At 54.8% G+C, this 27367-nt stretch overlaps 9 protein-coding genes across 9 annotated transcripts; 3 read left to right on the top strand and 6 right to left on the bottom strand.

Moving 5' to 3' along the window:
* Nucleotides 1-1432: 1432 nt before the first annotated feature.
* Nucleotides 1433-5060, bottom strand: CONPUDRAFT_99848 (uncharacterized protein). Its single transcript, XM_007767699.1, has 13 exons — nt 4702-5060; nt 4610-4646; nt 4457-4557; nt 3877-4403; nt 3721-3829; nt 3568-3665; nt 2972-3507; nt 2678-2905; nt 2562-2628; nt 2442-2512; nt 1804-2389; nt 1603-1743; nt 1433-1543 (listed from the first exon to the last, which is right to left on the bottom strand). Exons 1-12 carry the CDS (start codon nt 4893-4895, stop codon nt 1643-1645), a joined length of 2655 nt encoding a protein of 884 aa, XP_007765889.1. The 5' UTR covers nt 4896-5060; the 3' UTR covers nt 1433-1543; nt 1603-1642.
* Nucleotides 5061-7016: 1956 nt separating this feature from the next.
* Nucleotides 7017-8910, bottom strand: CONPUDRAFT_99847 (actin actin-like protein). Its single transcript, XM_007767698.1, has 9 exons — nt 8829-8910; nt 8737-8763; nt 8394-8679; nt 7850-8314; nt 7641-7796; nt 7461-7586; nt 7369-7412; nt 7276-7315; nt 7017-7222 (listed from the first exon to the last, which is right to left on the bottom strand). Exons 1-9 carry the CDS (start codon nt 8882-8884, stop codon nt 7127-7129), a joined length of 1296 nt encoding a protein of 431 aa, XP_007765888.1. The 5' UTR covers nt 8885-8910; the 3' UTR covers nt 7017-7126.
* A 415-nt stretch (nt 8911-9325) lies between these two features.
* CONPUDRAFT_99843 (eukaryotic phosphomannomutase) lies at nt 9326-10656 on the bottom strand. The gene is made up of 7 exons (XM_007767697.1): nt 10461-10656; nt 10287-10407; nt 10066-10234; nt 9949-10011; nt 9860-9896; nt 9623-9814; nt 9326-9574 (listed from the first exon to the last, which is right to left on the bottom strand). Exons 1-7 carry the CDS (start codon nt 10542-10544, stop codon nt 9470-9472), a joined length of 771 nt encoding a protein of 256 aa, XP_007765887.1. The 5' UTR covers nt 10545-10656; the 3' UTR covers nt 9326-9469.
* A 322-nt stretch (nt 10657-10978) lies between these two features.
* On the bottom strand, nt 10979-12729 carry CONPUDRAFT_119642 (phosphoglycerate mutase-like protein). The gene is made up of 9 exons (XM_007767696.1): nt 12592-12729; nt 12256-12517; nt 12146-12201; nt 11960-12088; nt 11903-11908; nt 11691-11838; nt 11477-11641; nt 11261-11421; nt 10979-11193 (listed from the first exon to the last, which is right to left on the bottom strand). Exons 1-9 carry the CDS (start codon nt 12691-12693, stop codon nt 11071-11073), a joined length of 1152 nt encoding a protein of 383 aa, XP_007765886.1. The 5' UTR covers nt 12694-12729; the 3' UTR covers nt 10979-11070.
* Nucleotides 12730-13848: 1119 nt separating this feature from the next.
* On the top strand, nt 13849-16221 carry CONPUDRAFT_135649 (uncharacterized protein). The gene has a single exon (XM_007767695.1). The coding sequence runs from the start codon at nt 13936-13938 to the stop codon at nt 15967-15969; it is 2034 nt and encodes a 677-aa protein (XP_007765885.1). The 5' UTR covers nt 13849-13935; the 3' UTR covers nt 15970-16221.
* Nucleotides 16222-16838: 617 nt separating this feature from the next.
* CONPUDRAFT_135648 (uncharacterized protein) lies at nt 16839-17689 on the bottom strand (the record flags this gene model as incomplete). Its single annotated transcript, XM_007767694.1, has 1 exon — nt 16839-17689. A coding segment is annotated over exon 1 (261 nt), but the record flags the coding sequence as incomplete, so codon positions are not given.
* A 1276-nt stretch (nt 17690-18965) lies between these two features.
* On the bottom strand, nt 18966-21527 carry CONPUDRAFT_80560 (CoA-transferase family III). Its single transcript, XM_007767300.1, has 8 exons — nt 21292-21527; nt 20927-21240; nt 20851-20864; nt 20773-20793; nt 20679-20719; nt 20475-20624; nt 20024-20375; nt 18966-19966 (listed from the first exon to the last, which is right to left on the bottom strand). The coding sequence occupies exons 1-8, from the start codon at nt 21319-21321 to the stop codon at nt 19686-19688; spliced, it is 1203 nt and encodes a 400-aa protein (XP_007765490.1). The 5' UTR covers nt 21322-21527; the 3' UTR covers nt 18966-19685.
* Nucleotides 21528-21895: 368 nt separating this feature from the next.
* On the top strand, nt 21896-24256 carry CONPUDRAFT_135645 (glycoside hydrolase family 79 protein; the record flags this gene model as incomplete). Its single annotated transcript, XM_007767693.1, has 11 exons — nt 21896-21961; nt 22010-22351; nt 22400-22457; nt 22533-22615; nt 22669-22866; nt 22917-22961; nt 23053-23075; nt 23157-23227; nt 23287-23357; nt 23415-23455; nt 23629-24256. The coding sequence occupies 11 exons, from the start codon at nt 21896-21898 to the stop codon at nt 24164-24166; spliced, it is 1536 nt and encodes a 511-aa protein (XP_007765883.1). The 3' UTR covers nt 24167-24256.
* A 342-nt stretch (nt 24257-24598) lies between these two features.
* On the top strand, nt 24599-27163 carry CONPUDRAFT_151119 (UPF0061-domain-containing protein; the record flags this gene model as incomplete). Its single annotated transcript, XM_007767692.1, has 7 exons — nt 24599-25334; nt 25394-25531; nt 25588-25972; nt 26022-26053; nt 26105-26201; nt 26251-26941; nt 27017-27163. The coding sequence occupies 7 exons, from the start codon at nt 24599-24601 to the stop codon at nt 27161-27163; spliced, it is 2226 nt and encodes a 741-aa protein (XP_007765882.1).
* Between the last annotated feature and the right edge of the window lie 204 nt (nt 27164-27367).

The following is a 27367-nucleotide window of genomic DNA, read 5'->3' as shown; positions in this document are numbered from 1 at the left end:
GCCATGACAACACATACTACGTCGTTCCAACTCAAAACAGATTCTAGTACTGAAGACCCGCGCGCTCGCCTCAGGAGCTTGTCCAACATAGACGGCAAAAGCCGAGTGCCCTCAATGGTCCAAGTTGGTACTATGTCTCCGTCTTTATGGCCATATATCTTAGCCCAAACTACAGCGCAGCTCTGGTGTTTCGGGTTCGAACACTGAGTGACATATAAGTATGGCAGGACACCAGGTTGCCGGTGATCCGCCGCCCCTTATTTCTTGTTTCATCTCCCTGTTTTCCATCAGAACTTCGGATATCTGGACGGTGACGGCCTGATAGATCTTAGGACTCCACGACTAGCTAAGTAACCCAGCTCATGTCTTAGACGAACAGGTTCATTACGCTCAATTTTACCATCACTTTCTCAATAGAACATCCAAAATCTTAGAATCGGCCACTTTGACTGTGTGCTAAGGGTGAATTACTCCCTAGAAACTGCTCTACTTTTGCGCGTGGGTTTGGGAAACCCCATTTCCACTTCATACCTTCAACATGAGCAGTGCATGTGTTCCTATGGAGCTCGTACTATTTCCTCTACTTCTGAAGATGTCTTCCAAACTTAGCTGTGATACTTCTGACGGCCGTCCGCCGAAGTTGTCATTCCGTGTTTTCTTTACTCGAAAAATATTTTGCATAGGGCATTCTCAGGTTTCACTGCGAACAACCTTTGGCTTGTAAAGATCTCCGAGGTACTTACGTACAACATATCGTATCTGGGCAACGATGGAAAAGTAGCCTGCATAGTAGTTGGCATAGCCTAATGTTGACCTCGCTGGACTTGCTAGACACTCGCCATGAGCTAGAGAAAGTTACGGCGAATCCAGACTTCAGCGCGTGTCCGACAGTGTGGTGCAGAAGATTTGGTGACTCTGCTTCTGACCCGGCTTCGCTCGCACAACGTGTCGCGACGAAAGAGCACCGAAAGGCAGTACCAGTGCTATATATTCTGTGAAACAAACCCGTGACCCAAGCAGGAATCAAATCAAACATGTGCTGAGGAGCAGTCATGAGGCGACGCCGCCATCCAAAGTAGGCAGGAAATGCTGCGGAGTGACTTGAACGCGTCCTCGAATTCGAAGGGAGGCATGTCCGCACCAGTCACCAAGCCGTTCATTTTCAGGACTTTCACTGACGTGAAGACTTACGCCTGGGGGTAATTTGACGTCATCACGATCTAATCACAGTTGTCGATTGGCCGCTCTCGCAGCGTAGTCACTTACTAGTAGCCCCCTTTACTGACGAGCTACGCACACTATCTGTTCAGAGGGAGCACGGCACAAGCTGCACAAATGAAAATAGGCCCAAACGACTAAAGTAAGATCAATCGATGCGATAGCGATAGTAAAAGCACACGTTTATCGGTAACAGTACAGCAAAGCAAGATATGCAGGATCCTTTGAGGGATGTATGATATAACGAGTAGGTATGCGTTCCAGGACAAGACAGCAGTCGCACAGCGAGACTTTGGGCATATACAGAGAAGACAAGTAAAGATATCTAAGTAGTTAAAGAGGATGAGTTGGAGATCCAAGGATACAAGAAACATTGACATTGACATAAGGCAGAATAAAGAATTGTAGCGCGGAAGACAGCGCCTTAAAACGCATTTCCGAACGGCGTACTGTTATACCCCGAGTAGCTTTGGTTGTTCATCGACTCCGATGTGTTGGTCTGCATCTGGCTCAGCCAGGTGAGTCCTAGAAATCATAGTCGGAATTAGCCTGCAATTTCGACCAACAAGGACATGATCGACTTACCCGGAACGGTTGTCTCCGACCATACAGGATCAGCCATGAAGTCCATCGAGTCGAGGAAGTCGCTGTCAAACATCGGAGGGGGCTGCGGCTGGAAGAAGTCCGACGTGTTCATCGGTGCACCCCCTCCCAACAGACTGGGCGTCGACGAAGACTGTTGGACAACGTTCACCGAGTGCTGGTTCGCACGCGACACAGTCGCATCAAGGTTCTGAGGCTGTTGTTGGCCGTCGCTCACGCCTGGATGCAAAAACGCGGACTGCGACGGAGACGGGGAAAGCGAGTAGTTCGTCCCTGGAGAGGGATGATCCGAGGAGGAATCGAGCTCAGAGGGTCTGCCCGAGGGGGACTTGTTCTTCCGTGCGGATCGGCGGCGAGCTACGCCAACGTTTGGTGAAAGCGGTGCATCAACTCTGGCCATGGGCGTGTTGAGAAGACCAGTAAGGAAACGAGAGTATAGCTTTGGGAAATGCCGTTCGTCGATCACCACCTCAGGTGAGCCAAGTAAGTCGACCGCTTTCTGGACCAGGGCACGGATCTCCACTCGCTGAGTGGCGTTGAACGACATCGCATATTTGGGGTGGAGTAACTGAGAAGTGCTTTCAATGAACTAGGTAATACTGTTTTAAGAAAGAACGTACCTTGACAAGGAAGGCACTTGCGAAGCTGATGAAGATGCACTGAGCCTCGGGGCCATGGCGAAGGAAGTTCTCTGAACAACGTGTCAGAATACTACGTAACGAGTCCGCAGATAGACGTACTCTGCTCCGGTGTGCAAAAGACCTCATTGACTGCACCCTCGACGACGTACTTGGCAGCTTCATAGCACTACAGAAATAATTAACGATTGATGCGCTAGTGACGTCAATATTCGCACCCTCAACAGGAATGGGTTGTCCTCGAACGAAGTCTTGCTCGAAGCATGCTGGAGGCCGGTTGACAGAGCCACAAGGCGGGCATAGCTGAACCCGAGCTTCAACAAGCCCGTTCTGAACGAGTTCAGTAGGTTGGTCTGGTCAGTTTGCTCGAGACGGCGCATCCAGTAAGCCAGCAGCTGCTGGATTTCATCGTCCGTCTGAGATGCTATTTGCTCAAAGTTCGCAGACTGTTAAAAGGTAAAACAAGGTAATCAATAATCCACGAATAAAAAAGGCAGAGCAAGAGGGCGAACCTTGTTCAGCCCAGTGGGGTGGGACGGATCGCTATAAATCTTTGACCAGAAATTCGCCATGAGCTTCAACTCCGCATTATACACGCATGTATGGATGTCAAAGTACTCCAAATTATAAGGCGACGAGTACCACCAATTTTCGCTGTGGCTGGCGACATAATCGTGATTCGGGATGATTGGCTTTTTCCCGTACTGGGACCCAGTAGATCGGTCGAGGTTGAAACAGTTCATCCAGATACGGGTCCGGTTGAGCAAGATACGCGAATGTCGCTCGTTATCAGGTTTCGCCGTCACGGGCCGGTCTAGATTCAGGTCCTGAGCTATCCGGATGGCGAGCCCAAGATATATCCAACTCCGGTCGTCGCCCCATCGCCTCGACGGCACAGGGTAGAGTTGAAGGAGAATATATGCAGCGCACATCTCTTCGTTCTTCGGGTCGCCAATTAAAGCAGTACCTGCAGCGAGTTGGGCGTAGCGCATAAGTTCATGGTAAACGTGAGTTTTCTCCTCGTAATATCGTGACGCTACTGCGCAAACTGAGAAAACAAGGTATGTGAGTTACTTATGCACAGTTCCACTGATGGAAGAGCACTCACTGACGGTGAACAAGAACGGACTCTTCCAGTAAACATAATGAGGGGTGTGAAGGTGGCGATCCAGGAGAGAGGTAGAGGGGTTCATCATATCAAAATATCTAAACCCTTAGTGAGCTAATCGCGTTCTGCGCGTTGCAAAACATATGTTCTCACAGTTGGAACAAATTCTCGGCATCTTGGGGTGTGATGATTTGACGAGCCAGGATGAAGGGCACCCGTTCAGCATTCGGAGGTGTATCATCATTCGAAAATGGCTCTTTATCTTGGGTCCAATAAGTCTCAGGCTGAACGCGATCTCAAAGAACTCACTTCTGAAGAATTTCTCGTTCGCAACTCCTACTTCTTCTTCAGGCTCGTTCTTCTTCTTTAAGGGTTTCTGTCCGCGGAAACTGCGGGTGACACGAGCCATGGTCTGGAAGGCACCCGTCCCTTTCGCGCTGTCAACAGCATCCTCATCTGCTGTTGCATAGCGCTCCTCCTCCGAAGACGACTCCACCACAATTTCGACCTCGTCGTCACTCGAGGCTCCATCGTATTCTTCGTCACCCTCTTCGTCATCTTGCTTCCCAACGAGACCATGGAACTCCGCGAACGAAGCACGCGCTTTTCCAATCCAATCCTGGACTTCCGGTCCGGGAACAACGGGCCCTGTCGACGCAGTCGGCGAGTGAAGCTCTGACGTGGACGAAGGAGTAAGAGGAAGAATCTCATTAGGGCTTCTGGCGGGGCTAGCGACGGAGGTGCCGCCCTGCTTGTTCGTGACCTCGAGTTTTTGCATCAACTGCTGGATCTGATTCGCCTGGTCGCGGATCTGGTTGAGCAGATGTTCACGTTTCCTGCACAGAATATTCAGTATACACGCGCTCGCAATGATAAGGAGTGCACGTACGGGGGAGGACGGCGCTTTTTTCGTCCAGGAATGATGCACTCGGCATTCGCACTCGTACAACGTTTGCACGACTCGTTATTGCCGGTGAACAAGCATTTCACCTATTCATTGGTGAGATAAACGCGAAAGCAACAACTAAGTAACATTACTCACCTTCAATCCTCTACAACGAGAACAAGCCCCGCCGATCCTGAGAGAAGTAATATTAGTAATGATTGCGATAAGCATGTATTACTACACGTCACTTTTGTTTCCCGTCGGCCCCTTGATCTCCGTCATCTTGCGAATTTGTTGGCCTGTGCTCGGCAAACTCGGTCCCGTTCCGAGGCCTCTTGGTCGGATTGAGGCTGCTCTGCGCTAGCTCCTTTGGAAGTTGGTGAAATCGACTCGTCATTTCAGAGACCCGTAGTGGAGGCTGTTGCTGTACGGGTAACTGCATGTGTTGAGGAATGAAGTTGCTGCCATTTGTCTGCACGTTCAAGGACGCCTGGGCATTGCCGATAGACGATGGGGAGCTGGCTGAAGCCGGATATTGAGGGAGGTATGCGTTGGGGCTGGTGAATGCCGACTGTGGAAAGCCAGTCTGGGACGTAGGGGATGCTGCATTCATAGGGGTTTGAGGTTGTGGAGATGGTGTCTGAAAGGGTTGCGACATAGGCTGCAGGGTGTTCGAGGCGTACTGATTGACGGAGTATGGGTACCGAGAGGTACCATAGGATCCGCCGAACATCTGGTCGTCACCGTTGGACTGCTGTTGATGTTGGCCAAACATCTGGTTTGGTGCACCGAGTTGGGAACGTGGAATGTATGCAGAGTTTTCTTCCAGCTGGAGTTGAGGCTGGTTCATGTAGTCGAAGTCCCACGAGTCGGCGTTGGCCATGGTTGGGGGGAACGCAAGTGGTAGCGTAAGGAGGAGACGCGTTGGACGGAGGGTGCCGGTTATCAAGGATGCGAGCAGGGGAGAAGAGCCGAGAAGCGCGGGCGAGTGTTCACGCAAATAAAGGGAGTGCAGAGTCTACCCACGGACGGATGTAGCCTGAACAAAGCTACAGGAGGAACGTGCTCGTTCGTCACAAACGCCATAAAGGATCTGATATAGACTGACAATAACGCTCACCTTATAATAGCGCCTGCGCACGGACCGCTCTTGATAAGTAGCGCCTGCGAGGATCCCAGCCTTGGGCTACACGTACAGACAGTCACCTCAAAGCAGAGACGCGAGAGTTGCTCGAGCTCGTCGATGTAGGCCCCGATGATGTCGATGTAGTAGGCCGTCGATATTTAAACGATAACGCGGTGGACAAACCAGTGCATGGCGTTACAGAGCCCCACCCAAATACAGGGCTCGACGTTAGAAGGCCAGGTGGACCGGGCTAGCATGGCGTGTCATATTCTCAGGAGCAGTATCGTTTCTCCAAGTTGCCATCTTTGGATCCCCACAACTTCTGGAAGGATGGCTGTGGTCCACTCACCTCCTTCTCAGTCGGACTCATCGTCATCTGAGCGCAAGCAGGCCACTGACCCCTCGGCCGTCGCATACTGGCGGCCTGTCAGAGCATGCAACCCGACACGAGGCGCCGCACCTCCCACAGCCCCTATTAACTCATTTCGTTCGGAGGCAAACCATCCGGTTGGTGATCACCATCCAGCTATCGGCGAGAACCAGGCTGGCGTACGATATCCAAAACCTCTCCATGAAGCTCGAAAAGCTACGTTTGTTGTCCTCAGAAAGCCGACAAGCTACTTATCAGCGCCATGGACCGCTGTTCTCCCCGATGATTCGCAAATGGCGGAAACCGAAGTCGCGGAGCTCGACGGTGATCGACCCTCGAATGTTGTCACCGAGACTTTTCTCGTTCGCCGTCAACAAAGAGCTTCTCGTGCTCTCGATCCCGGCAACTTGACAATTCCCTTTCCTGTGATCTTCCTGTAAAGTCTCTTCGTCGACTCCGAACACGTCTCTCAGGACCTCGTACCCAGTCTGGTTCGGCATCTTACTCAGCTCGGATTGATGCCCGACGTTCAATATCACTACTTCGACTGCATGACGATCAAGACTTCGCACAATGCCGTTGTCTCCGACGAGAGTTACACGCGTATTCGCCTGCATTCGCGAGAGTTGGTTTGTTGCAAGGTAACGACTGCTATCGTTGTTTCTTACTTTCTCTTCAGTACTGAGCGTGTTAATCTACCACAAGATAATTACATAGCTTGTTTGCCTGCTTACGCATTTACTAGTGAGCCACTGTCTTCTCCAAATTCACAGTGATGTCGAGTCAGTCTCAGCTTCGCCCGAGTTTACCTGTGCCTGTGCCTTCTTACCGTACAGTCGGTAAATACAAAACACACGTCGGTCGAATTATGTGTTTGACGTTACGAGTTTTACCTGCCTGAGCTGAAAATAGTTGACCACGAAGCCCGGTGGCAGTGCTTTTCGCGCACAGCAAGTCCGCGCAGTGTTCTACAGGAAAACACTGCCGCGTGCACAAGACCTTAAGTTCGACATACACCACTCCGACTGCGGTGAAGGCTCATGCATGTTTTCGCGACCCTTGTTTTTGTACGTTTATGCGGGCTGTGAATGTCATACAACGTTTCCCATCGTTCGCTAATTCTACACAACCGTGCCCACACAAGTCGGATAAGAGGTCAGTGCAAAAACTACGTCGGCTACGTCGCGCTACCGAAGATCTGGTACCGTCTGCAAATGCTAGGTCCAATCTCATCGTACTGCGCCTTCGTGTGGCATGAAGTGTAGAAGTCGGGCTAACAGAACAACAATCATACCGAGAAAGCTCTGGAGTGGTGGAGGAACTTACCAGCGATGCCAACAATGAGCCACCGAACCACACAGCGTATCTGGACAAATTGATAAGCCAGTGTGGAAAGGAGAGATAAGAGAGTATGCCTACCGTTGGCGCTTGTGCGAAATGACGTCCACTTCCACACCAGAAGACTGCAGTATCTGATCAGAGAAGGGTATGCGCAGCTGCATTCTAAGTACCTTTTGCATGCTTCCACTCGCAACCACGCTAGCTTCAATTCTCCGATCCACCAGCTGCTTCAAGTCACGTTTGAGACGTTGGCCAAAGTGCTGGAACATTGTTGATCCACCAGAAAGAACGATGTTCTATGAGACCAGTAAGATATCTTGAAACCGCGTCGGTAGTGAAACCGTACTCACCTTATACAAGCCACGGCGCACATCAATTGGCGAAGCCTGGATAGTGTCATCCACGATCTCAGGAAGCGGAGTCAGGAAGTCAGAAGAGAATATCTCGGGGTTGAAGAAGATTTCAGGTGCAAGGAAACGCTCGTAGCCCACGTCGACGGAGTATTTCTGCGTAACAATCCAATTAGCAAGAACGATAACAAGATGTAAGGTCCACGCACCCGCCCAGTAACGCTGTGCTCTCCATCGTACCTCTGGAAGTACTGGTACGGGTCTGCATCGTACTTGCGGAACTCCTTGACGATGTCCTGGCAGACGTAGCTGTAGTTCTCCTTCACCTTGCCCGCGACCCGGAGCTGGTCCTCGGGCGGCACGTTCGCCATCTCGCCGCGCTCGCGCATGAGGTTCAGGACGAACTGCGAGATATCGCGCCCGGCGATGGGGATGTGCTTGATCGCACTGCCGATGACATAGCCCTCCGCGCAGGGGATGACGTGCGTGACACCGTCGCCCGAGTCAATGACGGTGCCGGTTAGAGTGCGATCGGTGACCTTGTTGGATGTCCACGAGGCGGCGAGAGCGAGCACGGCTTGCACGGCGATGTAGAGACCCTTGATGTTGAACGACTCGAAGAAGATCTCCGCAGTCTGTTCACGGTTCTCGGGAGGGTTGAGGGGTGGCTCGGTCTGATAGCGTTAGACAAGCAACGGGAGCCACTCTTGTCAGGATATCCTTCCAGCCCAACGCAGAATGAGTAGACCTCACCAGCAAGAAGTAGTGATCCTCCGGCTCCGCGCGCAGGTACTTGAAGATGGTCTGCTCCCAGTACCGCTCCATGTGGTCCCAGTTGTCGATCATCCCATGTCGGATGGGATAGTGCACGCCATATCCTGGAGTCTTCGCGTTGGCAAGGGCCTCGTCTCCGATGAAGAAGTCGAGATCCTCGACACCCCGCTTGGACGCGAGGTTGCCTGGCTTGGCGGGGATGGGCGGTCCACCTCGGGTCGGCTGCGAGGCAGGGCCGCGAGTAGCGATGGCAGTGGGGAAGACGCTATAGAGCACTTTGATGTCAAATCTCGAGCTTCACGCACTATGACGCGTAACGCACTATGACGGGTCCGAGTTTCCAGCGAACCTGTGGGGCAAGGATAACGGTGTGAGCCATGATGCACGTACATGTAAGAGGTCCCATCCACCTACCCTACTTTCGAGTAGCCTGTTCCATTATCACAGATAATAGGTGCGAGCAGTGACATCGTAGATGGATTGGTCTAACAATCCCTGCGACACAATTGGTGGTCTTGACAATGATACCGCCTGCTGCGATACCCCGCTGTTTGGACTTGTTTAGCAGCACCTTTAGATCCTAACATACGTAAACACACTTCTTGCACTCCTTCAGTATCCTCGTCAAAGTTACTGTGCGTGTGAACAAAGCTTGTCTTATTGTCCATGATTCAGACTACCTGATATTTACGTACTGAAATACCCCTTTGAATCCCACGATTAAATATAAGGTGCGTGTGCAGCATAGTCCACATCTCAGCTGCTAGTCTCGGCCCCTTACCGTCCTTTACTATGCAACCGCTTAACACGTATCGCTGCGCTCTTTTGTACCATGGAGCGTCGTAACTTGTATTTAACGCGCGTGGTCATGTTGAAAACGCATATGTTCTTACTTGTGCAGTGTTTGGGGTCTTACCAGTACACGCGATGAATCCTTTATAACCTTGACCACTGGCACCCTCTGTCTACATCCCGTGAAGTTCTGTTATCCAACAACCACATCCTACATAGTACTCTAAATCCGTGTTCTTCTTACCTTGGGTATAAAGTAGAACTTAAGAAAGGAAGAGCTCCGTGAGGAGGCGCATCGTATCTTCCGGACGCGTAACAGAATGCCCAATTGTACGAGGATCAGTAAAGATTTCGTAGTCGTTCCCTCCCTGATGATCTGTTCAATACGATAGAGAAGTATTCGAAGGCGGAAGTACCTGATAGGTCTTGTCGCCAAAGAAGTGGATTTCTTCAAAGCCATCCTTCTCGACGTGACGCAGAGCATACGTCTTGTCCCAGCCCCTCGGAAAGATGTCGAAGGAGATCTGGCCGCCAATGGAGTAAGTCAAGTCAAGGTCTGGGAACTTCTCCTTCAGAGCCTTGACGAATGCAGCTCGGACACCGTGAATCTAACTTAGGTTAGGACAAACGACAGTGACGAGAATCTCTCATACTTTGTCATAGGCCTCAAAATCGTGGCGCTCTTGCACACTGAAGAAGCACTGTTAGCGTCACGACTAGAAAAGGTTGGACAACAACCTACGAGGCATTGCGACCAATAGGGCTCACGTTGATCATGCCATTCCGGAATTCGATGAACGTACCTCTATATAGCCGCCATTCAGCCTATGAAGGACATTGATTGTAGTTTTAAACCCACCGCTTGAGAGGGATGTCGAGGTCAGCAAGGTAGTGCATAATGAAGTTGATAAGCTTCTTGTGATTGTCCTCGCCAATGAACTTGATGTATGACTGGGATTCGAGAGGTTTCCCAAGGCGATATGCAGTAAGACCGTTTTCCGCAAAGGCGAAATCAAAGTCCTCCAATACTTGAATGATGTCAGGGCCGGAAAGGGGTGACAAAGGCTCGAGCGCACGCACTGTTGTTTCCAGAGATCGAGAGTTGCTCGGTGATCTTGACGAGGTCTGATCCCCCAACGAAGCCAATCGCGATTTTTCTCTTGACCTTGCTCAAGAGCTCAAGCATTGCTGGAGATGCTTGCTACCGGTGGGTTTGACTCATCAGCGATACAGATAACAACAGCCTGGAGTCACCTGTCTCGCAGGAGTAAGGGTGCCATCGACATCGAATAAGGCGATCTTCTTCAGTGGTCTGTCCACGAATACGCTGGAAGTCATTATGCAAGGCACCGGATGCTAGTTTGGGGATGGCAAGACACAGAGAAGAGGCACGTTGTCCTATTGGCGAACCATCTGATTAATTGGCTTGTCGGGTTAGAGTGCGTTTGACGTGTTCGGTCATCTCCGGATCCGAAACGAGCCGGAAGCGACAAGACGCGACTTTCGACTCCTGTCGGAGGCGGCCACCGCCCTCGGATTCAGCAACTTGACCCCCACTTACTTAATCTTCTTCAGATCACTCACGGCACAGCGCTATGACTATGTCAATTGCAACGCGTTTATCATACACGCCGCTACTATCAGATTGAGCTAGACTCTCGCTCATTTTCTCCTAGTTGAACGCGAGGCCTATTCCCGCGAATGCGCCGAAATTCAGTTTTTATGGATGATCGAACGAAGGCGACTAAGTAATAGCATTTAAAGACTGGAGCAAGACGCACAATTATAGCGCAATTAGGGTATTATACTCTATTACTCTACGCCCAAGACTGATAAAAAGGAAGGAACCAGACTGAGGGTGCGTCTAGTAGGTCGCACCTGAAGGGTGCAGGAAAGGATCCTTGGTAAAGTCCATAGCCGCGCACCCTCGGGTGATCGTCTGGTTGCACGAGAAGCACCAGTCCCGCGTGTTGCTGATGGTGCGGTACTACGAGACGACAGGTGTATTTTCAGCGTCCGCGGGTAAATAAAGGGAGATAATGGGTGACACTCACGTCGAGGTTCTTGATGAACGTCGTGAGTGGGACACTGGTCTCGCCCCACATTTTGAGCTGCCGGAACTGCTTGTTGATGGTTCCGTTCTTGAACTTGAGGCTCAGCTCGGGCTGGCCGTTCTTGTTGTATAGCTCAAGTGCCAACGCGGACGCGTACTGCGCTGCAGATCGGTGAGCGGGAAGGGATGGTGAGCGTGTGTGTGCATGTGTACTTACGAATACCAGCGACGTCAGGGTCGGCAAGTGTTGCGTTCGTGACGTTAAACAAGCTGATGAATGGCTTGTAGTCTACGACAGTGAGTGCGAGCTTCGTCGGGCTGGCCCCAGAGGTCATGTTGGTCATGGCCCAGATCATCTCGGGGAGCAGAGTTCGGATAGCAACTAAAGGCGAAGCTTAGCAAAAACCGGCGAACGACGACCGCAAGCTTACCCTCTCCGATGGCGTTGATGGGTTGGGCATTAAATATCTCGCGCTGGTGTAAATTCGCAAAGTGTCGGGCTTGTTTAAGGAATGTAGGAGGAAGCGCTTTCCGGTACGCTTTGTTGTTTTGGGACTGCACGTGCATGTGGTCGTAGACCTGGATGATGAGTAAAATTTTAGTCATGACCACATCTTTCCAGTACGTTTGTTGCGTTGCTCACGTTCCACTAGAAAGAGGCGTAAGTATAAGGGAGGAAGGCAAGTCAGTCATGACATACCATATTTGTGAAGTTCGTGCTCATACCACCGACGAAGGGCTTAGCGGCATTGAGGAACGGCGTTGCGTCACGTTCAAGCTGCTTGAAAGCCGCAGACCTGTACGTTCGGTTCAGGTGGGACTGGAAGTACTGAAGTAAACAAGTCAGTGACCAAAGCTTCAGGTATGGTCAAGATGCGCGTCTTACCGGACAGTCGATCCAAGGCGTGAACATCGGACTCTCATCCTGGTTGACAGGTTCGACTATGGGCTCATGAGCATGCGGGTCAGCCACACAGGTCTAGAGAGTACTCTGACCTGGGACAGACTGGGCTGCACCCAGGGACGCGCTGACGATGGCCCCATTGCCGAGCTGATACCGGGCACCCTTCGACGGGGGATAGAGGCCCTGAGCCAGGCTATGCGCCGAGCTCATACCAACATTCCCGCCTCCAGCGTCCGCCTTTACGAGCAGCTGATCAGGGTTGACGATGTTGGGGCTGATGCCGGTGATGTAAGATGGGGAAGAGGGCTCAAGGTAGGTGTTGCGGAGGAAAGTGCCGAGCTCGTGTACTTCAAGCTGGGGTGCAGAGATGGCAATGGTGCAGTCAGCATGCTGTCGGTGCAGGCGAACGGAGAAGGTTGATGGCTTACCGCGCCAAGCTGCGTGAGGGAGGGCTGCTGGGACTGATAGTTCACCGGGTCCTGATAGTACTCCGTCCGGTCGCCATGACGGGCAAGGAGGATGACGCCCATGAGGCCAGCAGTACCAGCAGAGATGCCGTTGGCGATATACATCTTCAAGGTGGCGGAGGGAGTTCTGGCGGAGGAGGAGTAAGGTGAAGGTGTCCGAGTTGAAGCTGTTTGCGGGTTGTTGGGCACTTCTCTTATACTGGAGGGGATCCGGAGTTCCAACTGTCCGTGGACACGATTGATATTGGTCCGAATCGAAAGTCAGTGTAGTCAAAGCTAGCCTGAGCATCGTCATGTAAGCGAATGGCCTCTGTGGGTGAGATTTTCTACTGTGGGCCCTGACGTTGAGCTGAAAAGTAGGAGGGAGGACACTGCAAAATGGTATTCTGGTGGAAGATGTTCGCAACGAGAAGAATGCATATACTGTACCATTACGACCTTAAGTTCACGGTGGCGTGGGAAATTATAAAATTAAATTCCGCCTGTCCACCCCAACAAGTTCAACGGGTAGATGGCCTGGTGGACATTGTTCGTGTTCAGGAACAGAAAAAGTTAATTATCGCACTATTTCAGGTCAAACAATCCTCTCAACCTTATCCCGAAGTGAGAATATCATCACGAGGGATATTAGTTAATAAGAACGTTTATGAGTGTGTTTGTATATTTATTTTATTCTTGGTATGATTTTGTTGTTTGCACGTCTGTCCACCTCTCTAAGTTCGGATGGGTTGGCCGAGGGTGGACTGTCCACCCTAATTAAGTTCAGTTCGAGCCCCGGGTGGACAGGGGACGAACTTAAGGTCGTAATGGTACAGTATAGAAACTTTCACGATTCATCGAAAGAACAGAGGAAGGCTCGGTGTCATCTCCACGATATGCAGATTCTAGCGAGAGACCTTCAGTAGTCCAAGGAGAGCAAGACGTCACTAACATAAAGCCGTTGGAGAGTATATCATGGTACAACCAGAGTGGTGAGTTGCCCCTATCTGCGGCAACTTGCGAGCCGCGACTGATGGGATGCACCAGATGGTCTTCTCGACGAGGTTGACAAGTTGACAATTAGCGTCTTGACATAACTTGACATTTGCTTCCGGCGAACGTCATGTGATAGAGATCGACCATATCGGTAGGGGTGTTTGTTTGCGATGTTATGCTGCAATGGCTTCCTCGCACCTCTTTCGCATCATTTCCCGCTCCCCTCAGACCCTGGTACACTGTCTTGACCTAACAGCCTACAACCCTCGTTGACATCTACGAAATTCAGAACCTAGCAGGGAGTTTCCTGCGTGAAGGTTTCCAGTGGCCATGATTCCCAGGATGGAGGAGGTTGAAGCGCTTAGGAACAGGATATCCATGCTACAGGAGCAGAAGGAGGCATGTCTACGCCAGGCCGAAGCCATCTCCTCCCAGATCCACGCAGGCCAACGACGGCTCGCCATCCTCCACAATGCCACAGCCCCAGTCGCCCGACTACCACACGACCTCCTCGCCCTCGTGTTCAACCTCGTTTGTGCCCCCAACCCTTCCGCAATCCACAAGCAGCCAGAGGTCCTGTTATCCCATGTGTGTGCAGCGTGGCGCCATGCCGCTCTCTCCACCCCTTCACTGTGGACCACGATCCGCTTCCCCGTCACAATACGACGGCGAGACACCCTACAGGCTTACCTGGACCGTGCCAATGGCGCCCTGCTCCATCTCCACCTAGGGCCGTATCCGCATGAGCCGACGCTGCGGACCTTCTACCAGAACATACGAGACATGGTGATGCCACACCTAACGCACACCCGTACGCTCGTGCTGTCGGGTGTGAACGTCGACCATCTGGCCAGCTTATTACTGATCGCGAATAATTACGACATGCCACTGCTCACCTGTCTCTCACTTTCCGTATCGAGCTCTGCCACAAATCATGTCAATTTCATCCCCGTCCTCCCTCGAGGTGCGCCACATCTCGTAGATATCCGCGCGGATACGATCCCGTTTGTTTTTCCAAATCCTCCCCCTGCGTTGCGCACTCTGCAGCTCCGCGCCAATTCCTCACTTCGTCCAGTCCCCCTCTTGAATTTCCATGCTACTTTGAGCGCATGTGCGAACTCGCTCACCACACTCATTGTCGCCGGAACCGTAGCGCCTACCTCAGCTGCTCTGCCAGACAGCGCCGTCAATCTACCATCACTCACCAAGTTGGAAGTGCACGCACCCGCAGCTTTATCGGTCCTCCGATTCCTTCGGACGCCTGCTCTTGAGACTCTCGTTCTCGTCAAGTTCAAGAGTCTGCCTACGGCAACCTCGGCAGCTAGTTCGCAGCCCGGACTATGGTCCCCGACGTTCGCAGCAATGACCCCGACTACTCCCACCTTCCCTTCGTTGCGCACGCCGGCTGTGAGCCCCGGAGCTTTGACAGGGGTGGGGTCAGGTGTGCAGGCTGGGTGGCCAAACCTGCGTACCCTGAGGTGTGTCCGGTGCATATTCGATGCGGCGTCCATGGACGTGTATGCATTGCGTGCGATGGCGGGACTGAAAGAGGTTTCGCTGTCTTACGACCCACATGCCTTAGCTCCGAGACAAGGACATGGCATGATCGGTGCTATGGGAGGAGGTGCATCTCCCAATGCCTACGTCGGCCATTCGGCGCTGCTTCGGCTGCTCTTGAATGCGGACAAGCAGGCGCTGTTCATGGGCTCAACGCCTCTCCTTCCTGACCTTGAGCGCCTTGTGCTCGTTGACACCCGGCATTTGAATTATCCGAGCTCTTCATTCAACGGCCCCGTCGCGGCAGGCATGGACATCGACGACAACGACTTTGATGACGATGAAGACGACGAGGAAGACGAGGACGGTGGCAGGAACGGCGTACACGGCGCCGAAAGCATTCTCAGCCAGGATATCCGGCTGCTCGCCTCGTTCTCCCTGCACCGGATAGCACTGGGGCGGCCCTTATCCCGCGTACGCTTCGAAGGCCCGCGTGCACGCCAGCTCGAACGCAAGTTCGAGCGAGCGGTGTGGCGGGCCGTGGTCGATGGCGAGGTGGGCGCCGGTGCGGAAGGCTTATCCCCGTTTGGACCCGCCGCCGCCTCTGGCGTCTCTGCTGCTGCCAGCGGTGGCACTGGCAGCGAGGACGAGGGGCTCGGCTGGCGGGTGCCCACGGAGGTCGATACCTCCGTGCGCCCGTTTTCCACTCGCGCGAACGTGGATGGGCCTGCAGAAGGTGTCGAGGGACCCGACTGGGCCGATGTTGCAGACGCGTACACTGCGAAGTTCACAGAGTTTACGTTCCGCATGATGCAGCAGCGTAAGCAGCAGCAGCAGGCAAGCGGGCAAGCGCCTGCGGCGGGTTGAGTGGGAGGTGATAGCGGCGAGATGATAGTTCGATGCTTTGCCGATATGAGTGTCTGCGGAATGATTTAGACTTTTGTATGTATGTATGCGTGTTCCGCACTTGCGTTGTTTACCCTGTTTTCGTTGGCCTGCTGCTTATCTTGCTATCATTTATGTCCGTTACGTTACGTGTCATAGACTGAGGATCCGGTTCCGCTGAGAGGAAATTGGGGTTGTGTACCACAATCGTCGCCATTATCGTTTGTATACTACTTATACACCACAGACATTTTCATATTTAACTCTAGGGAATATTGCTGAAAAGAGGCATGAAGATGGTAAACTTTCTGTACAACTATTTCGTGTTTGAAAAAGGTAAACTGTTTTGGCACCGGCATACCCAATTTGGGGTCGGAGTGTGAACGTTTTCGTCCCAAAATGGCAAATGCACTCTCAAAAGCCTTTTCTGTGCTCAAATACGCGGGTTGCTAATGAACTTTTTACCCTTTTCAAACACCCATCCCCGGTGCGAAAATTCATAGACAGGTTTACCACCTTCGTGCCTTTTTTCAGCAATATTCCCTAGAGTTAAATGTGAAAATGTCTGTGGTGATATATCTGGATGTACTCTTTTGTAACTTCGTTTGTGACCTGTACGCAACGTGTATAAAACGTGGTGGTTATTGTCAGGTGGGGCAACGTGAGACATGCTTTGACAAAGCTTGGAAGCCAATCAAGCATCCCATCATCGTCGCACAATTTTCCACATCCAGCCCCTGATTCTCCTCTTTTTTCCTTACCGTACCGCTGTGGCTGTTAATACGGCCCACAGCTTACTGCTCATGGTCACTAGCCCCCAGCACAACGTTTACTTTGGCCATTTGGGAATTGTGTCTGTCATGGATGGTGTCATTATGCCTCATTATGCTCCCGTTGATCGGATACTCCGCCACCCGCGCGCGGGTGTGCCACGGATCGCCATCATGCTCAGGCTCGAGGCGGTCAATCTCTGGTGAACTCGATACTATCGGATTACCAGGCCTCCGCAACACTCCGCAACACCATGCTGCTGGCCTGATGTGTTGGTCACCTGCCGAGTTTACGTGTGGACCCTTTACAACCTTCGACTCGGGTAACCTTGGTGCGTACATACTACCTGGCAGCTCTCGCGAAGTTTGTGGGAGACGAGACGGCGTATCTAAAGGCCGTTTGGGCAGCAAGAGGTACGTCGCCTTGGAAGCCAGCCAGCGGTCGACGTCTCAGCTCTACTCCTGGTTCGATAAGGAGTATATCTGAGGTGGTAAGCTAACTACGGGGTACTACTATCTAAGCGGTGCGACCGCCGGGCTACCAGTAAGTTAGCGGTTTCAACATCGGAGGGTATCGGGACAAGCAAGCGGCTGCGGGTGAGCACCGCCACGAGGAGGCAAATTCAGACCAGGGCTGGCAGATGTCGACCCTAGGCGCAGCGGCCGTTCCGCGTTTGCCGTTTTGGATGTGTTGGTGGAATGAATTTGAATGCATGACGGAGTGACGGGTCTGATCTTGTCGGGACATGCCAGGACATGCCCCGCACACGCGTTCCTATCGGATACAGGCCGCGTCCTGGCACTAGGTTGAACCCTCAGGGCCTTGGCCTGGTCCACGCTCTAATAAGCATGCTGCATCATCGCCTCCCCGTTTTCAGCTTGGCTTTCCTAACCCTTGACTGGCTTCAGGTCATTCCACTACCTCATCTAGCCCCCCCTTCCAGTCATCGTACCATAAACCTCCTACTTTCTGGGACATCCAGGTCTGGTATGTGTTCGTCGTTCCTCGTCTGTCTCGTCGACTAACCAGTTCTGTTAGATGTGTTCCCCCGCCATCCAGTCCCGGTCTCTGTCCGAAGTCGAGACCCAAATCAGCACTCTTCGGCAGACACACGAGACCCTCACTCGTTCTGCCTTCGATGTCCTGGGCTCTCTACGCGACTTGCAAGCCCAGGTTGCTCGTATCCATAACTCCAAGCAACCCGTCTTCCGTCTCCCACCCGACGTCCTCGTACTCATCTTCCAAGAGACATGCAACATCGACCCTCGGTGGACAGGCATGCTCGGCATTCTCCATGAACTTCCCCTCCAGGTGTACCTGTCGCACGTCTGCAGCCTCTGGCGTGAGGTGGCCATAGGCACGACCAGCCTTTGGACTACCATCCTTTTCCCCATGGTCCTCCGGGAAACGCCCCTTATCGAGTACCTCCGGAGAAGCAAAGGCGCTTATCTCAACGTCTTCCTCGGCCCCTGGTCGGCGAAACATCCCCAGCTCCATCGCATCTTTGTCACCCATCTCCTTCCCCGCTTGAGCCAGTTCCGCCAGCTTGTCATCGATACTGAACGACATGAGGACCTTGCCGGGCTCCTCCGAACACTTTCGGACACCCACGCGCCATCATTGAGGCGCCTGCGTATCGTCTCCAGAGGCCAGTACTGTATGGGCCCAGTCTGCGAGCCCATCCCAATATTCAGCAAGGGCGCACCGCAGCTGTCCGATGTCAGGCTGGACGGCATCCCAGTTTATTTACCGGATAGCCAAGCAAAGACACTGCATTTGTGTCCCATCGCGAGTCCCAGAGTTGCATCACCCATAGCGACGCTGCACAGGCTGCTTTTCTCGTTCCCAAATCTCACCTCGCTGCACATCAAAGGGTACGTGAATGCCCTGGACCACTCGTCTGCGCAAATGGGTGTCCACCTGCCCTGTTTGAAGGAGCTACTCGTCCACGGCAGCGCCCTCGTTGGGTGTGGCGACATCTTCTCGCTCATATCCACGCCTAACCTGGAGGTGCTGACGTTCGTCTCCATCCATCGCTACGCCCTTGCCGCTACCCACCAAGCCATTGCTAGAGGCACATCCACATCGTTGTCCAGTTTACGCACTCTGCGGTACGTAAAGTGCGACTTTGGCAACGAATTCGACGTCTCCTTCATGCACATGACCCCCTCCGTCACCGACCTCTTCATCTCTCTCGACGCGCAAGCCGTCCTCCTGCGCACGCTGCTCAACAGCGACAAGCAGGCCCTGCTATCCGAATCCGCTGCCCTCTGGCCCTCGCTGCGGCACGTCACGATCCACACCGGCTCGGCCATCGCCCCTCTTGTGGGCCACGCCCTCGACCTGCGGAGCATGGCCTCGCTATTCTGCGGACTCGTGCTCTACCGCCACCTCATGCGGCGTCCGTTCGAAACGTTCGCGTTCGAAGGCAGCCTTGCAAACACGTTCTACCCCGCCTTCTCGCAGCTCTTCAACGAGGCGTCCCAGACGATGCACGTCGTCAACTTCGCGTTGCCGGCTGGGTACAAGGCCACGCGCGCGGTCGTCGAGCAGGACTGGGCCGCGGAGGCGGACGGGTACGGCGTGGGCTTCAGGCAGCTGCTGGGGCGCTTGCAGATGATCCGGCAGCAGGTCACGCCGCTCATTCCTCCGTACATTCACAACATGCGCAAGACGAGGACAGGCGCGGGGTTTCCGTCGCCCGCATGATTTCGTTTCGCATACCATAATCTCGTCGCATCGTACCTCTACTCCATGCATACTTGTACGCTTACGGTCCTCACGCCCCAGCTCATGATATTTCCCCATTGCATTTTTCACTGGATATTAGCATTATTATTTCTACTAGTACGGTATCACAAACAAAAGATCGTCTCACATACATACTCATCGGGCCTCATACACACATGTCATCAAAGGAAAAGTCGTCATAGTTTAGATCGTAATTTTGCATCTTCGCGAGCTTCCTCGCCAAAAGCCCCGTTGCACGCAAAACGGCGTCGCTCTTTCTCTGAGAAACCCACTTCCCTCAGGATTTCGTCTGTATGCTGACCGGGCTCGAGGATCTCGGGCTTATCGGACTCGTACGACGGCGTAGCGTATGGCGACGGTGTGCGGCTAAGGTTTGGATGTGCGAGCGGTCGCGACGACCGGGCGAGCGATGCCGCCTCCTCGGGCTCGAGCACGGGTAACACGCATGCGTCGCTGCCTAAAAAGCATAATCAACAACCTCATACCAGTCGATGACTCGAGATGGCGGGCGCACCGTGGAACACTTGCTCCCAGAACCGCCTCGGCTTAGACTTGAACCCTTTCTCCATATACTCGCGCAGCCTCGGCCACAGACTCCGGTGCAGCTGCGTCGACGGTGTCGGGCGCCACGCGCCAGCGCCCTCCGCATCCGCGAGCGCGCGGTTGAACTTGTGCACGAACGTCGCGAAGAACTGCGGCTCGAGGCAGCCGACGCTCACCCAGCGGCCGTCCGCGCACGTGTACACGTCGTAGAACGGCGCGCCGCCGTCGAGCAGGTTCGTCCCGCGCTCGCGGCCAAAGTGGGGCGACGCGGTGTCGTTCGCCTGCAGGAGCGGGAAGGTCGAGAGGTAGCGCGTCCCGGAGACCTGTTTTCCGATTTCCATTTCCATTTCCATTCAGTCGAAGGTGAAATGCAGGGTCGGTGCGCCAGTCAGGGACGTGTCGGCTGAGCAATGTGCACATACCATATCGGCGTTGACGACTTGGCCTCGGCCGGTCTTGCTGCGTGACAGGAGCGCGAGGAGGATGCCCATGGCGCACATCATCCCGCCTCCGCCAAAGTCGGCAATTAAGTTTATCGGGAAAGCTGGTTTCTCCTTCGTGCCCGGCAATATCTGGTGGCGATGGGCTGTCAGCGCGGGTATCTCATAATCTATTGAAAGACTCGCAGACAAGACGCCGCTGAGGGCAAGATAGTTGATGTCATGGCCTTCGTCACAGTCAGTGACTAAATCCACCTGACAAAGGCGGAGGTTTACTCACCGGCCATGGATTTATGGGGCCCTGGAGAGGAGATAAGCAATGGGAAATGGGTCTTCGTTACGTGAAGCTAGACATTACCGTCTCGCGGAAACCTGGGCGCAAACGTTCTCAGCACCACGTTCCGCGCTAGGAAGAGACAAAGCAACACACGCACCCCGATATCCGCGCGTAGATGAGCCGATCGTTCAGGCCCCTCTTCCCGTCCTCACGGTCATAAAACACCTCGGGCCCAAGGCCAGTCTTCTCGAGGACGCCCGGCCGAAACGGGTCGATCAGCACGTCGGCGTCGGCGAGGAGCTTTTTGGCGATGGCGAGGCCCGCGGGCGTCTTGGTGTTGAGTGCGATGGATTTTTTGCCCGAGCACAGGTTGTCGGACGAGACGGAGCCTGGGCGGTCGATGCGGACGACGGAGGCGCCGTGGTGGGCGAGGACGAGCCCGGCGAAGGGGCCGGGCGCGAGGCCTGCGAACTGGGCGGTCTGTGAGTCGAGAAGCTGGGCATGGACGCGGATGCTGCGTACCTCGACGACCTTGAGACCAGATAGAGCCATAGCGGATACAGACAGCAGATGTACAGTAGGCGGGTTCGGACCGTCAGGGGGTCCAAGATCGCTCTGAGCGCAGCGAGAGTTGAAGAAACAAGAACGAGTCGCGGGCGCACTGCGCAGCGCACAGGACAATAGATGTTTATATAACCTGTCAGCGTAGCCGAGAACGCGTGTTCATTAATGAGCGCTCCGTCCTGCTTTGTATGTTTCAGCGGGCAAGGTGAGGAGAACAAAGGATTGACATGAATCCATGATCGCGCAGGTTTCGGCCATGCTCTTGTGCATTCCCAGACACGGCTGATCCTGCGTGACGTCGCTCCCTCGGCCCGACATCCATTGCCGATCCCCGAGTGTTTACACATGTTAGGATCCGAGGCTGCAGTCAATCAGCGTCAAAGATTTGCAGCGGAGGTCAGAACACGCTCTCACATGACCAGCGTGTTCTAATATTGCGATCTTAGGTTCACGCGCATACACTGAAGCGTTCCTCCCGGCCCGCCCTGCACTTCTATTTCTCAGCTTTGAGCTCTATTTGATTGAGCATGTCTTGTCAACACGGTCGTCGCACTCCTCTCCAATGGCGGCCCTCTCAGTCTGGCTAGCATTAACCACCCTCTTGAGCTATGCAACAGCAAACGCCAACGTATACGCTGAAAACACCAGCTCAAACCTGCTCAATCTCACTCTGCAGGGACCCCCGTCTCTTCCAGAGTGGGCAACGCCCCCCCTGAACCCGGCGCTCGCGAGCTTCAGCATCGAGCTCGCGTACTTTACCGAATACATGGGCAACCAGTCTGCTCCCAACAACCTGACCCAGAATGTCTTCGACAACCTCAAGCAGCGGACCGGCGTCTCTCCGGAAGTGCGCATCGGCGGCATCACCGCGGACTCTGCGTTCTGGGATCCCAATCTCGGCGAAGCCGTGTATAACTTGCTTGATAGCTCGGGTGCGCTGGTCAATACCACTCTGGGTCCGCAGTTCTGGGATGCCGTCAAGTTGCTCCCGGATGATACCAATATTGTCTTGACTCTTGTGTGTCCCCCGAGTACTTTGATACGCATCTGCTGATCGGCATGTCAGGACTTGGAAAATCTCAATTACACTGGCGCGCTGTCTATGGCTGAGGCGGCGTGGGCTGGTCTGCATGATAGTTCGGTCAACATATCTCGCTTTGAGAGTACGGTTGCATTCGGCGATCATTTGTGTGGGACAGTACTAAACGTCTCTGCAGTCGGCAATGAACCTGATCATTACTCGCTCGACCTTAGCGCACAGACCTACACCTCATACTGGGAGGCACGTTCACCGCCCTCTCACCAGCGAACTCATGCAGACCCATTGACGAATAGCCCTGGAGCGTAAACATATCCAAAGTCCTCGACGTCAACTATCCCGAGTTCCAGGTGGGCGTGACCGTCGAGGACCCGCTCTGGCCATACAACACCTCTGCTGCCGAGTCCCAATTCGACTGCGTCTCCGCGCTCGCTGCGGGTGCGGACGACGGGGATACCGCGAAGACGTGCAGCGAGCACACGTATCAGTATAGTGTCAGCAACATGTCCATCCAATGTCAAGCTCAGCTCATCCGTCCCGTTAGGTCTGCGATACGACGAGGGCAGCCGACGCAACCCTGACCAACCTAGTAAGCATGAACACTCACAGCATCGAGTCCGTTATGGTCAAGTTCTAACTCGGCCATTGGTCCGTTATCACTATTGTGTTCACATCTGCAGGTCAACCACACTCGGCTGGCAATGTGAGGATCCAACACCCTCCGAAACGCGTGTTGCAGCGCGTGCGTTCATCTTACTGCTTGAATCTAACCCGACTCGGACAGGTACCTCGACCTTTGGCAACCCCGTATCCGCGCCGTGCGGGATCAGCTTGGGCCTGACTCGTTTGTTATCGGCAAGTGTTCTTGAGCAATATATGTTATGTGTGTGCTGAGTGCCGTTCATTTGGCGCAGGCGAGTTCAACTCCGTGTCTTGCGGAGGCAAGGATAATGTGACCGACACGTTCGGACAGGCGATGTGGCTCGTGAGCTCACATGTGCATAGATTACGAGATGAATAAACAGCTGATGACGCTGTGTAGCTGGACACGGCCTTGTACGCTGCGTCTATCAATGTCTCTCGGTTAGTTTTTTGCCCATTGAGACTGCCTACGCGCTCTAACTAGGAACAGGATTTACGTCCACCAAGGAACACCAGTCGCACTGGGCACATCGACCGTAGCCCCCTACAATCTCTGGTACGCCACCGATCATTTTCCAGACACTCAGACAGCCGTCTGAACCACAGCCTCTTAGGTTCCCCCTCGCGAACAACTACGGCCCCGCCCAAGTGTACCCCGCGTACTCGGCCTACCTCTTCGTCGCCGACGCCATCGGGACCTCGCGCACGCTCCAGATCGCCAACATCTTCCCCGGGCGCCAGACGAACGGGTCCTCGATCACGACCGCGGGCGGGGACGCGTCCGCGGGGCAGCTCGCCGTGTACGGCTTCTGGGACGAGGCCTCTTCCGCGTCCGCGTCCGCTGGCGGTGGTGCTGAGTACCCGTCGAAGCTCGCGCTGCTTAATATGCAGATATACAACGAGACCGACGCTGCTGCACGGCCGAGCGTCACCGTTGATATCTCGGCGTATCTCCCGAGCGGCGTGCGGGACACGGGGGTGATGGCGAAGCGGCTGGTTGCGCCCGGGGCGGATGTGAAGGCGGCGAATGCGACGATGTGGGCGGGGCAGACGTTTGCGCATGGGTATGCGGAGGGGGTGTATGTGGAGGAGACGGTGTATGGGGGGAGGGTGGAGGTCGAGGCGTCGTCGGCTGTGTTGGTGTATTGGTAGGGCGGATGATGTGTGTTGGGTTGTCGTTTCTGTGTCTTGGTGTAGTGCGCTTGGGTGTCCGCCGGTTCGTGGTGCGATGGTGTGTCGGCAACTCGATGTTCAATAGGGTACTTGTACATGCCATAGGAGTCCGTCCAGATACGGTAATGTCAATATGTTTGACAAATACTTATGTTTTGCTTGTGATACCGGCGATTCAATAAACGAAGCCTTATTAATATTGGTAGGCGGATAAAGTTAGCGAGGCTGGCGCGACCCTGTGTCATACTCGGAGTCGAATGACGCTGCGCTGACAGAGACCATGCACCCACACCTATATACACCCGCGCCGCCTTTCCTTTTCCATTCCCCATCTTAGCTTCGACGCCCATCGTCGAGCTTGTACACTAACGTTATATGCGCTCGCCCATACTGCGCAGACTAACCAGCACAATGTCCTCCACCAGCACCAAAACCAGCACCAGCACCAAATTCCCCATCTCCAACCTCCCCCTGCCCCCGCCCTCCCACCTCCTCACACACAACCTCACCCCCGACCCACTCACCCCCTCCCCCGCGCACTTCCTCTCCTCCGTCCTGCGCACAACCCCAAGCATCCAGCGCCGCGCACGCCTGCTCGCGCCCGACGCCCACTTCTCGTACGTCGCGCCCTGCCCGCTCCCGTTCCCGTTCGAAATCGCCCCGCCCGAGCCGCCGGAGGTCGTCGAGGACAAGGCGGCGTACATCGAGACGTGGCTTGCGCAGCGGGAGGCCGTGCACCCCGTGGCGGGCGCGGGGCAGCGGGGCGCGCTGCGCGTGTACGTTCCCTCCAACAATCAAAAGGACGGGGAGTACCCGAGGGAGCTCGTCGGCCTGTCCGAGCGCTGCGTAAGTGACTGTCTGCCGCACCTCGACGTCGGCAATGCGCTGCGCACGCTCGGCACGCCTGCGCTTGCGCCTGATGTGGACGCGGACGCTGCGACGGCGCCAGGGGACTTAGACGCGAGCGCGCAGGAGCTCGTGGATGTACTCGGCGGGCACGCGGTGCTCATGAACGCCGACCCTCCCCCCGAAGGGCCAGGATCGGAGACCGCGCCGACGCCGTTCGCGCCGTGGTCGCTCCGCTACAGCGGGCACCAGTTCGGGGTGTGGGCCGGGCAGCTGGGCGACGGGCGGGCGATGTCAGTGCGTGAGTGCATCGTTTTCGTGCGTGAGGCGTCCGGAGTGTTTGCTGAGATAGCGCGGTAGACGTCACGCCGCACCCCGCGGACCCGGACGTCACGTACGAGCTGCAGCTCAAGGGCGCGGGGCGCACGCCCTTCTCGCGGAGCGCGGACGGGCTCGCGGTGCTGCGCTCGTCTATCCGCGAGTATCTATGCTCCGAAGGTGCGCTCGACCCACTCGTGACACACCAACGCGTGCGCTCTCTGACACCCGTCCAGCCATGCACGCACTGCACATCCCCACCACCCGCTCCCTCGCCCTCGTCTCCCTCCCCTCGCTCCCCGTACAGCGCGAACGCACCGAGAGCGCATGCATATTCACGCGCGTCGCCCCCTCCTTCCTGCGCATCGGCAACCTCGAGGCGTTCAACCCGCCCGCAGACATGTTCTTCCTCGGCGGCGGGCAGCAGCCCGCGAACATGGAGGGCCTGCGGCGCATGGGCGAGTGGGTCGCGCGGCGCGTGTTGAGGCTTCCCGGCGTCGATTGGGAGGGGGGCGGGCCGTGGGGTAAGGAGCTGGTTATGGAGGTGGCGAGAAGGAACGCGCGGATGGTGGCGGGCTGGCAGGCGTATGGGTTTATGCATGGGGTTATTAATACTGACAAGTAAGTCGTGCGCTGGTGTGGTGTTTGTGGGTGCTGATAGTATCGCTAGTGTGTCTGTCTTGGGGCTGACGATCGACTATGGTGGGCCTCATACGATCGTTATCTCTCAAGATATACTGATAGTCTCCTCAGGTCCGTATGCATTCATGGATGTATTTGATTCGCACCACATATGCAACCACTCGGACGGCGAGGGCCGCTATGCGTACCAGTACCAGCCCAACATGATGTACGTACTCGCGTATCCACTGAGCCAGCTCCTTACCCAGCATTGATAGCATATACGCCTGCCGCGCGCTGCTAACCGCGCTCTCCCCGCTCATCGGCGCCGAACTCGAAACGTCCCGCGCCGTCTCGCAAGGGTGGGCCGACAACGCGTCCAGCGAGCAGATCTCCGCATGGCGCACGGCCGCACTCGACGCCGTCAAGGTCGAGATGGAGACGGCGATCCAGGAGATCACGGGTGCGGAGTACGGGCGGATCCTGCGGGCGCGCCTGGGGCTGCGCAGGCAGGAGGGGAGCGACCAGACGCAGCTGGTGCAGCCGCTGCTGAGCATTATGGAGTCGTGGAAGATGGATTTCCACGCGACGTTTCGTCGATTAGCATATTTCCGGCCGGCGATGGTGCGTGCGCGGGACACTGATGGGAGCGGCGACGCGTTGGAGGGGTTTGTGAAGGAGCTGCTGGGCGGGGTGAGCGAGACGGGGCCGATGTATGACGCGGGGCGGGCGACGGAGGAGTGGCTGGTGTGGTTGGACAAGTACGCTCGGCGGATCGAGAGCGAGCGGGACGAGTGGGCGATTGGAGCGGGCTTGGACTCGGAGGGAGAGGTGGACGCGGCGCGGGAGAAGGCAGCGCGGTCGGCGAACCCGCGGTTCGTGCTGCGGCAGTGGGTGCTCGAGGAGGTGATTAAAAAGGTGGAGGGGGACCACGAGAGCGGGAAGCGGATATTGGGCAAGGTGATGCAGGTGACTACTAGGCGATTTTGTTTAGGCTATGTGCCTGGGATGTGACATGTGCTGATGTTGTTTTTATTATTCTAGATGGCGTGTAATCCGTTCGAGGCATGGGGAGCTGAGCGGGAGAGTGCGCCGACCAACGAACTGGACGCTGAGACTCGAGAGGAGAGAAGGCTGTGTGGTGTTGGGGAGAGGAAGATGCTGGGGTTCCAGTGCAGCTGTTCGAGTTAGAGTGCACGTGTCTCGGAGAAGGCAGCGCCGTTGTGGGTGCCTGTTGATGTATGAATGGATATATGCTGCCGAACGGACTTCCAGCGCTGATTTCGGAGTTTTCTATCTCTCCATCCTCCCATTCCGAGTGTTTCCCAGCGTCTCTTTGCGGGGTGTAGATACCTAGTATGGAAGAGTACGCCCCTATGTGACAGACGGGTAATT

Source organism: Coniophora puteana, assembly GCF_000271625.1.
Source record: "Coniophora puteana RWD-64-598 SS2 unplaced genomic scaffold CONPUscaffold_3, whole genome shotgun sequence".
Taxonomy (NCBI): domain Eukaryota; kingdom Fungi; phylum Basidiomycota; class Agaricomycetes; order Boletales; family Coniophoraceae; genus Coniophora; species Coniophora puteana.
The sequence above is the reverse complement of the archived record's forward strand: the minus strand, read 5'-3'. Positions and strand labels throughout refer to the sequence as shown.